Source organism: Leopardus geoffroyi, chromosome D4, assembly GCF_018350155.1.
Source record: "Leopardus geoffroyi isolate Oge1 chromosome D4, O.geoffroyi_Oge1_pat1.0, whole genome shotgun sequence".
Taxonomy (NCBI): domain Eukaryota; kingdom Metazoa; phylum Chordata; class Mammalia; order Carnivora; family Felidae; genus Leopardus; species Leopardus geoffroyi.
The window spans coordinates 27,159,220-27,169,046 of record NC_059342.1 but is presented as its reverse complement, the minus strand read 5'-3'; the positions used below and the strand labels follow the sequence as shown (position 1 = coordinate 27,169,046).

The following is a 9,827-nucleotide window of genomic DNA, read 5'->3' as shown; positions in this document are numbered from 1 at the left end:
GGGGTCTTGAGGGGGAAACCATAGTCTGGCTTAGATTTTAAATATCAGTTTCCTGGCTGTCGTGTAGAGATTAAGGATGGCAAAAATAAAAGCTGATGATTGCAGCAATGCCGTGAATCATGGTGGTAAGTAACAGGTTGGAAGTAGTGGAGATGGCGAGAGAACACTGGATTTCAGACGTATTTGAAGGAGCCAACAGTTCCCTGAACAAAGTAGATAAAACACACGAGGAAAAAAATTGGCCTACAAAGCTATGAACACAACCGCTGAACTTCTGACTCCCCGGCTACAAAGAAAAAGAACACCAGCCCTGGGTGCGTTAAAGGTTGACTTGTCAAGATGTATCAATGTCAGGCATGTGGTTAAAGACAGAAGATACATGGTAACATATGGAGCAGTGTTAATATCCACTGAACCAGACCGCCCCCAAAATTTCTGCTTCAAGTTGCTACAGATATGTCTAGATCAAGAAACAATCCTCACAAAGATTCTGAGAAACTCAGCATTCCCTACAGTGACAACCGAAGAAGAATCAAACCAAACTTTACAACTGGATTTTAAGGATCCCCATGATTAATTTAAATCCCCATTGCAGTATAAGATGGACAAAAAGAGCTATGTTGCCATTATCTTTTTATTAGTATTGCATCTCATTTGACAGAGCCTCATTTACCCTCAAGACAAATCTCAAAAGCACATTCAGAATGGATGCTAGGCATTGGGGAACACATCGAAGAGAATGCAAATAAAAAATATTTTAAATTTTTAAAGGATGTATCCTCCAGTGATCCTGTAGAACTCGAGACACTTGAGGCCGAATTTTCCTCAGCCAGGTCTTTTGTATAAAAATTACTCAACTGGGTGTGGTGACGCTACTGTCCCATAATAAATGTATTCATGTATCACTACACTCCCTTTAGACCCTATTAAAGGCCATTGTCTGCCTGTCGGACAGATTATTGGCTAGATTCTCACGTCTGTTCAGACCCCAAAGCATCTAGATAAGGCATTATACAAAAGTAGCACCAACACGTTTTAAATCACCTTTAGCATAGACAGTAGTTAATAAAGGACTCTGCCTCATTAACTGGTTTCCAGCAGCGCCCTTTACTTTACCATAAATACTATTTCCCCATCTTTAAAACGGGCATAATGGTATTTTCCTGGAGGACTTGTTGTGAAGATTAGAGTTAATATTTGTAAAGCCCTCAGAACAGTGCCTGACAATACCCAGGGCTTATGTGTCCATTATTATTCTAAGACCTTTGCTCCGCAGCATCTCATGGATTTAAATTTAAATGCTCCTAAAAAGCAGAGAGACCAAAACTGTCAACTTTTCTCAACGCTGCCTGATTTTTAGTTGTTCGAGGCTTTCAAAGCATTTAGAACAAGACAGCAAGGAAGGTAACACGGTCAAAAGAAGAAAAGAAAAGGAACCCCGAGTTGTTTGCTAATGCCAGGTGTGCATTCTTCTTTCAAAATTTCGAGCATGGTTCTCCCGGATCATCCTTTGCGATTACACAGACTCTCGAAAACACGGTTTTGTGTTGTTCAGTAAAACAAATTCGTAGCCAGTCTAAGAAAAAAGCGAAGCATTTCCCTTGACCACACTGAGATCTGGGTGAACGGCTTAGATGCGGGCATTTCTAAGACCTCGCTGAATCGTAATCGTCAGAAAAACAGCAAGAGCGCTGCAAGGCCTCACATTCAGGCTGCACTTGCCCTGCACTCGCCCGCAACCAAGAGCATCCAGGGGCAAAGCCGCGCCGCCGGCGCACGAGCCGCCCGGGCTCCGCGCCTCCCGCGGAGAACAAGAGACTTGCTCGCCCGCGCCTCCCGGGTGCCAGCGAGGCCTAGGAAGCCGGCCCCGGGAGAGGAGAGGAGGGGCGGAGCGGGGCACCCCGGCCAGACTCGACGCCGGAGCCCCGGAGGGTGCGCGCGACCGCGGCGGCGGCGGAAGCGGGCGGGGCGGGCCGGGGGCGGGGCGGAGGCGGGGCGGGGCGGCGGGCGGCCCTGCGGGCGCAGCGCGCGTTTCCGGCGTGCGCGGCGGAGCGCTCGGGCGGGGGCACCGCCGGCTTCGAATCGCGCACAATGAGACAGCGCTGAGCGCCGGAAGTGGGGCCGAAGGAAAACACGGAGAGGGAGCCCGGCCGGGACAGGAAGAGGCGGGGGACCGCGGCGGAGGTGGTGAGTGCTCCGGGGCGCCTTCTCCCCGCGTCCCTCCCAGACTCGCCTCCGGGGTGGGTCTCCGGTGGGTTCCCTCGTCTCCGGAGTAGAGGGCGGGCCCGGCCCGGGAGAAACGTTGGCTCCTTCCCCCGCCGGCCTCCTCGCCCCAGTTGCGAGGACCGGGGAGCCCCCAGGCCGGCGGGGACTGAGCTCCCGGGTTCGAGTCCGCATCTTCACTTTGTGTCAGACCCTGCCGGCGCCGGAGAAGAAGGGACTTGGGTGGAGGCACTCGACCCCGGCCCCCTGAACCCCGGAACCCCATCGAGGAGGCAGGTCACTTCCTGCTTCCTGGTCCCCGAGGTGGCTTCGTGGCCAGGAGTGCGGGGACGCCTCCTCTTTCTCTGCCTCCGGCCTCGAAGGGTGGAAACTGAGGCAGATCGGGGGTGGGGCGATCAGACGGGGGGTTGAAGAGGGAGAAATGCTGTTCTTGACAAAAGCAAACTTGTTTGGGGTTAGAGAATGAGGACTGGGGAGGTGAGCTGGACTTGTCTCTTGGTGGGAAACCCAGTCTCTTTCACTAGAGGGGACTCTTAGTGGGGAGCGAGCCCCTCTTTAGCCCAAGGCGACCGAAGCCTGTGGTTCTGAATAGTGGTAGTGAGGGGGAGCCGGAGCCCTTCCCTGGAGGACGGAGAAGGGACAGAAAAGTGAAGCTGAGAGGAGATGAGCTACGTTCACAGAAAGTTTCGGTTACTTTGTATAACACTTAAAAGTAATTGCCAACTTTTTTTTTTTTTTTTTTTTTTAAGACTGTTTCCGGAGCTTTCTAACAGCATAGGCTTGGGATGAGGGTTTTGTTTTGTCTTGTGGAGGAGCGCTTTTCTTTTATAGGTAAAGCCAACCAACTTGGTGTGAGTAACATTTTTTTTATACTGCAGTTCTCAAGACTGTAGGGAGCTTCCCTTAGTCACAGATGTAATCGTCACGTTAAATAGTAAGTACTAATTTTCATGGAGACTATTATAGGACTCAAGCAAGCCTCCCAACTTTTGGTGTAATGTGCTGATTATTAGGATGTGATGGAAATTAGGAAAGGAAGAGTTTCTTACAGACTTTTGAGCACCTGTGCAATAAACGTGTGGTATTTCACATGCTTCGTATGATATCTTGTTATGGTTTGATAATTTCCCAAAATGCCTTCTTCCAGGTGCAGAGTAAGAAAACTGAAGTCAAAGACCATGGGAGATGCTGCAAAACCTTATTTTGTGAAACGCGCTAAAGACCGAGGAACTATAGATGATGAGGATTTCAGAAGGGCTCACCCCCAGCAAGATTATTTAATAATGGATGACTATGTTAAAGGCCATAGCAGTAAAATGGAAAAAGGCCTTCCAAAAAAAAAATTAACACCAGGGAACTATGGGAATACCCCCAGAAAAGGACCATATGCTGTTTCCAGCAATCCCTATGCATTTAAAAACCCAATTTACAGTCAGCCCGCTTGGATGAATGACAACCACAAAGATCAGAGTAAGAGATGGCTCTCTGATGAACTTGCTGGTAATTCAGACAGCTGGAGGGAATTCAAACCGGGACCTAGAATTCCTGTTCTAAACCGACCAAGAAAAGACTCCTTTCAAGAAAGCGAAGATGGATATAGGTGGCAGGATGGACGAGGCTGCAGAACTGTAAGACGACTGTTTCATAAAGACTTGACAAGCCTAGAAACCATGTCAGAAATGGAAGCAGGAAGCCCTGGTAATGTGTTCCAACTTGTCAAGTGACAAGCCCAAAGTCGCAGTATCTTTTCTTTGTCATCCAAATGAGGTTTATTATTTTCAGCAATGCAGTTCCAATTTTTCATAGTCTCTGCTTATTTAATGCGAATACTCTTAAGAACTGTAATCGTGGCATTTGGGCAGCTTCAACACGTTACATGTATTGGTCTCTTTAAAAGTTTACTGTGCCGTGAGGCTCAAATTTTTCCTTCGGTAAACATATTTCCCATTGGTGCTTTCTACAGAAGAGGGTGATGATATCCCCCTGGGGACTGTTTCATATTTTCTGAGTGGTGTATATGTATTTTCTAAATTATGTATTGTAATTTTGTATTTGAATAGTGAATGTGTCCATAATATAAATGACAGAATATAAAGCTAAAAAAAAAAAATCTTACTCGATGTAAATACACAATATAGACCACATAGATTTCCTGTCTCAGAGGATTATATGTCTTTTTGGAGGGAGCATCGATCTCCAGAGGAGGATAGTCCAGGATTTTTTTTTTTTTTTTTCTTTGCTCAACAGTGAGCTGCACGGCAAACAGACTGGGACACTTTAAGTTTTGAAAGTCAGAAATACAGATAAGTTTTGCCTTTTAGTTTCCGTAGAACCAAAACCCATTTCTAAGGGCCATGTGTGCTTGATAATAATTGCCCCAAAGTGATTATTTATACATGTTTCTCAAAGGTGGATAGTAGATTTTGTCCATGTAGCCGTAATTTCTATAAACAAGAAAATTATCTAATGGGCAATAATTACTGAAATGAAATAAACTCATAAATATGAAGGAAAAAGTAAAACAGTATTTAGTCTGAAAATGCAAATTATGCTTGGAAAAATGGGCTTTTAAATTTATTGGCTGGGAGCCTTTTTTTAGTGACCATATAGAATGGGTGGCAAACTGGCCAGCACTTTAAAGTTGTTTGTTTGTTTGTTTTAAATTTAAATGCATATAGGCAATATTGGCACTCTCCTAGGTGTCCAGAGGCCTTTTTCTTTCATGTTACCTCACAGTGGCCAGCTTACATTTCTGTATTTTACTGGTAAGGAGTTTGATTTTGTGACCTGGACATGTAGAATACTTAACAGAGAAAATGTCACTTATTTTTAGAGGGTCTTTTGATAGTATTAAATGAGAGAAAAGGTGCTGTTTTATATTTCTTAAGGTAGGAAAAGCAAGAGAAAATTCCTTGTATTAAAGAGTACAAACAGAATGAGGTGTTACAAAGGAATCAGTCAGGAGAGAAAATCTTGGCCTCATAAATCTTGAAGCTAGAAAGGATGCTAGAAAGAACTTGAAGGAAGTGTCTGATGCAGTGCTCTGTCGTGATATATCAAGGTAGAATCACGATTTTGCAAAGCAGGCAGCTGTGGCTTGGCAAGGTTAAATTTATCCAGACTGATTATGCTGGGTGGTAGATGAGGAAGTGAACCTGAAATTGAGTACTGTGCTGCTTTGGCCATTAACGGCCTCACTGGACCTTGAATTTGACAGAGGGAAACGGAACATGTATTGATAATTTCTTGCCTTTTGATTTGTGTTTTTCTTTTTAAAAGTCTGTGTACATTTAAGTATTTTTGTATTACTGTGTCCAGGTAGGACATGGACATTTTAACTTAGTTACCAATAGTTAAAAAAAAAAAAAAAAAAAAAGTTGATCTTGAGTAGCATTATAGAAACAAAAGATTTATAGAACGAAAGTTTGCAACCAGACAAATATAGGGACTGTTAACAGACTGAAAGCCTCATATATGTATTCTTGTTTAGTCTGAAAAGCAACCAAAAAAGTTTCTTTTAAGTGGTTTTGAACAGGAAGTACATACTTTTACTATCCTTTTAATTGAAGGCAGTCCCCAAACCCCCATATTCTCTCCATATGAAAAAGAGGTATGTTTTTTCACATTTGCTAAATGAAGGACTGCTCAGCTTCTAGCCCTTGAAAATCTTCAGAAAGGAAATAATTTTAAGCTGTGGTATAAAATTGCTTACTGTAGAGAGAAATTCAATTTGAAGTATAAACTTTGTACTGCACTCAGGATCCTAAAAAGGATCTCGTTAAAGGGACTGAAATTTTCTTGAATCAGAATTATGTCTTAATAAGCAAGGGTCTCATTAAATGATGTGAGAAGATATAATGAAAATTATCTTAGAGTTGCTTTGTTTTTTAATACTGATTTTCTATCTTTCAGTTCTACGTTACCGCCCTGTACTTCATCCCTCCCATATCCTAGATTGCCAATGTAGTGTATTTGGGACAATGCCATTAGTGATCTTAGCTGGAAAATATCCACTCAAATACACATGTCCTTTGTGAATGGAATAATGGGCCATATGCAAATAAAATGTGGGAGACTTGGAATAGTGCATATAGAGAATTCATGTTACATGACACATGAGATGAGCTAGCTTGCCTTCCTCGAATTATGGGAACTCTTTAGCAGTACCCAGCTTTATCCTTCCAGGATTCTTGTCAATGAGATTTTACTTGCTATTTTTACCATGCAGTCCTGTGAAACTCAGTTCAGAAGGTGATACTGTCTTGTCAGTTACAGTCTGTTCTAAATGTGAATGGATATGGATTTTAGTAAGTTCTTTCCAGTTCTTACATTGTTAGATAAAAGGCTGGATTTCAGAATTCCATCCATGCTTCAATCTTTACTTCAAATCCTGTTAACTTTGATTTAGTCATGTGTCCCTGAACCAAGTTATTTTCTTGGGCCAGCATTTTCCCCATCTGTACAATGGGGATAACATTAGCATCTATGACAGGATCACTGTAGGGATTAAATGAGGCAGTGCACATAAAGTGCTTGCATTGCATCTGTCGCATAAAAAAATACTCAGTAATGACAGCTGCTGTCCTCATCATCTGAATTTCTGCAGCCATCCACTTCTCTGTATAAAAAACAAGGAATGGGGTGCCTGGCTGGCTCAGTCTGTGGAGCGTGGGACTCTTGGTCTCAGGGTTGTGAGTTCGAGTCTCACGTTGGGTGTAGACATTACTTGAAAATAAAATGTTTAAAAAAGCAATAAGGAATTAATTGTACTCTTTGGAGGGAAATCGAAGTCACTCTGGAAAATGACAGCAAATAGGTGAGAAGCCTTTGTGATCAAGAAGGGAGGAGTTAAAGAAATTGGGTTCCATAGCAATTACAGTTTTGTAAGCTAATGTGGACTTTTCTAATGGGTATTGCACATATTAGTGTAAATCTCTAATGAGCGTCAAAGTAAGAAACTTATTATGAACACTGAAATCACAGATGTAATTATTTAGTGTAGACCTTGTAATGATAGGCAAATTACATGTGAATAGACACACAGCTAAGTTAAAAGAAGTTCTTGTCTCAGAAGTTTATGCAGGCTGGGGCACCTGGGTAGCTCAGTCAGTTAAGCGTCCTAAGTGTCCAACTCCTGGTTATGGCTCAGGTCATGATCTCACGGTTCGTGGGTTTGAGCCCTGCCTCAGGCTCTGCACTGATGGTGTGGAGCCTGTTTGGGATTCCCCATCTCCCTCTCTCTCTGCCCCTCCCTGCTCTCTCTTTCTCAAAAATAAAACTTAAAAAAAAAAAAAAAAAAAAAAGTTCATGCAGACCAAGAGCACTGTCCTTAAAAGATTATGATAAATTAATTGGGAGTAGAGGAGTGTTAAGTATTAAAGTAGGCTGATTTTTGTCTGCAAATGATACTTACCTTTTAGTATTTTATTTGGTCCATTTTGATTGCCTTTTTAAAGAAACTATTTGTCCTAATACTTTAATTTCTTTTAATTGCCACTTATACTATAGAAGCTATTCACAGAATTTCACTATATATTCACCTTCTGGTACTTTAAGCACAATGCTTGCTACTTTTTCTTTAGAGCTGTTCACAGTAGCTTTTTTCAAATTAGAGATCCTGTACCTCCCTTTTCTGACTCAGAATTTTTTTCAGTCAACTGATTCATTGTAAGTGCCATAGAAGAAATGAGTTCCACTGTAAACTTGACCTAGGAATTGGTTCATGCAGGGCTTTTCAGTACATTTCTATTTTGAAAGACTAATTTTTGATAAGCCACTTAAACATTATTCAAACCATTTGTCACCATTTTAATTGGGGAAATGAGTTTTATTTTGATCATATGTATTACTGGTAGCTTCATTTTCAGAGCTTGATAGAAGTTATCAAAGCTCTTGAAAACCATTGTTTATACATCAATCCCACAGTCATTCATCTTCAGTTTCCCAGATAGAAAAGTTGTAAGTTTAAAAAAAGGAAAAAAGTTTTATTAGTTACAAAGCTTTTAGAACTAACAGCAGAGTTTAAATGAATTAGTCTGTACATACAGAAAACTTTTTTTCCAACTACTGGTCGTTTTTCTTTGAAATGTGCTTAGTGTGCAGGCTGTTTAAAGAAGCTAAAATGAAAGTAAAGATAAGATGGGAACTAGTCCTCAGTAAATAAAATTTTGGCCTGGACTTCTTGTATGAATATGGGAGGAGGGCCCAATCACATGAAAGGTAAATTTACAACTAGATGATGGATTTTCACTCCAGATAAGAATGTAGTTGATTTCTGACTTCTTTGGAGATACCCTGCTGTCCTTTGCTCTGTTGAGCTTGTTCACTTACAAAAAATGAAAGCACATATGGATAGTTTTCATTGGAAAGGCAAGTATACTTACAGGCACACTAGAATATGATACATTAACATTGGAAGAAATGAGAAAATCACATTGGTTGAAATGGATTCTTTTTCAGTGTTCCAAAAAGAGGATTTCTGAGGACTGATGTGTCCAGATGAGGTGGTTAATGAATATTCGCGCATTTTATCCATGGAAGAGCTTTCCTTTTGCTGTGTTCAGATGTCATTCTGATAATCACATGATTTACGTCATAAATATGTACGGTCTGCTTTTTCATCAGAGCAGTATTATTCAATATTACCAATAATATTTTCCCCCTAACTTAAGAAAACAAGAAGCAGAGATCCAGACCTCGGAAGCCACGGAGGTCTAGAAATGAGGAAAATGAGCAGGACGGAGACTTGGAAGGCCCGGTGATTGATGAGTCTGTGCTTTCAATGAAAGAGCTCCTGGGCTTACAGCAGGCAGAGGAGCGATTAAAGAGAGACTTCATTGACAGGCTCAAAAGGGTAATGTCTTTTATTTGTTACTTAAAATCGTTGTCTTGGTTTAAACTGTGTTAGTAATTGGGAATATGTGCTTTGAGGAGTCAGGTATCCTACTGTAGTTATTAGTATTTAAGCACTACAGGTTAAAAAATAAAAGTGATAGTTTGACTTAATAGAGTTACTTCAAAAAAAATGACTATTAAGATAGTAAAGAGTGACAATAATATATTAACAGCTTTGAAAGTGATGGGGAAATCATTTCTGGCTAATTTTTGTTTGCCTGTATTTTGGAAGATACATATATATGTCTCTATAAATCTCTTCGAATTACAGCGACCAAGAAACTACCCTACAGCTAAGTACACCTGCAAACTTTGTGATGTTTTAATTGAATCCATTGCATTTGCCCATAAGCATATCAAAGAGAAGAGGCACAAGAAAAACATTAAGGTAACTTTAATGTAACCCAAACAAATATGTTTTACTTTTCAGTTGTTTTTACTTGTCATCTTTTGACTTTCCTCTCTTTAAGACTGTGATGTTAATAACATGACTATATTATTGAATTTATTTTAGCCAAAATACTTTACATTGGTCAGGTATGTTTTGCGGGACAGTCTTGTGAATTTCTTTAAGAACAGCATCAGGATGAATGAAGTCATTAATAGGACATAGGTATATGCCCTTATGCCAGTCATAGTAAAGCAAATAATTTGTCATTGCTGCTTGTAATGTTCTTTCCCTGCATTTTTTCCTAATTCCTGCCTTCTGT

At 41.1% G+C, this 9,827-nt stretch overlaps 1 protein-coding gene across 9 annotated transcripts in view; it reads left to right on the top strand.

The window, feature by feature from the left end:
- The first annotated feature begins 2,046 nt into the window (after positions 1-2,046).
- The window catches only part of TUT7 (terminal uridylyl transferase 7), a 61,649-nt gene continuing 53,868 nt past the window's right edge, over positions 2,047-9,827 (top strand). For 3 of the 9 annotated variants that reach the window (XM_045469912.1, XM_045469905.1, XM_045469914.1), the window contains exons 1-4: positions 2,047-2,187; positions 3,371-3,921; positions 8,895-9,076; positions 9,389-9,505. In XM_045469912.1, coding sequence (XP_045325868.1) covers positions 3,402-3,921; positions 8,895-9,076; positions 9,389-9,505 — 819 coding nt within the window. In that variant the 5' untranslated portion in view covers positions 2,047-2,187; positions 3,371-3,401. Of the gene's footprint in view, positions 2,496-2,550; positions 2,701-2,728; positions 3,158-3,370; positions 3,922-8,894; positions 9,077-9,388; positions 9,506-9,827 lie in introns of those variants that run through there. The other 6 variants (XM_045469913.1, XM_045469906.1, XM_045469908.1 and 3 more) reach the window with 5 other exon arrangements.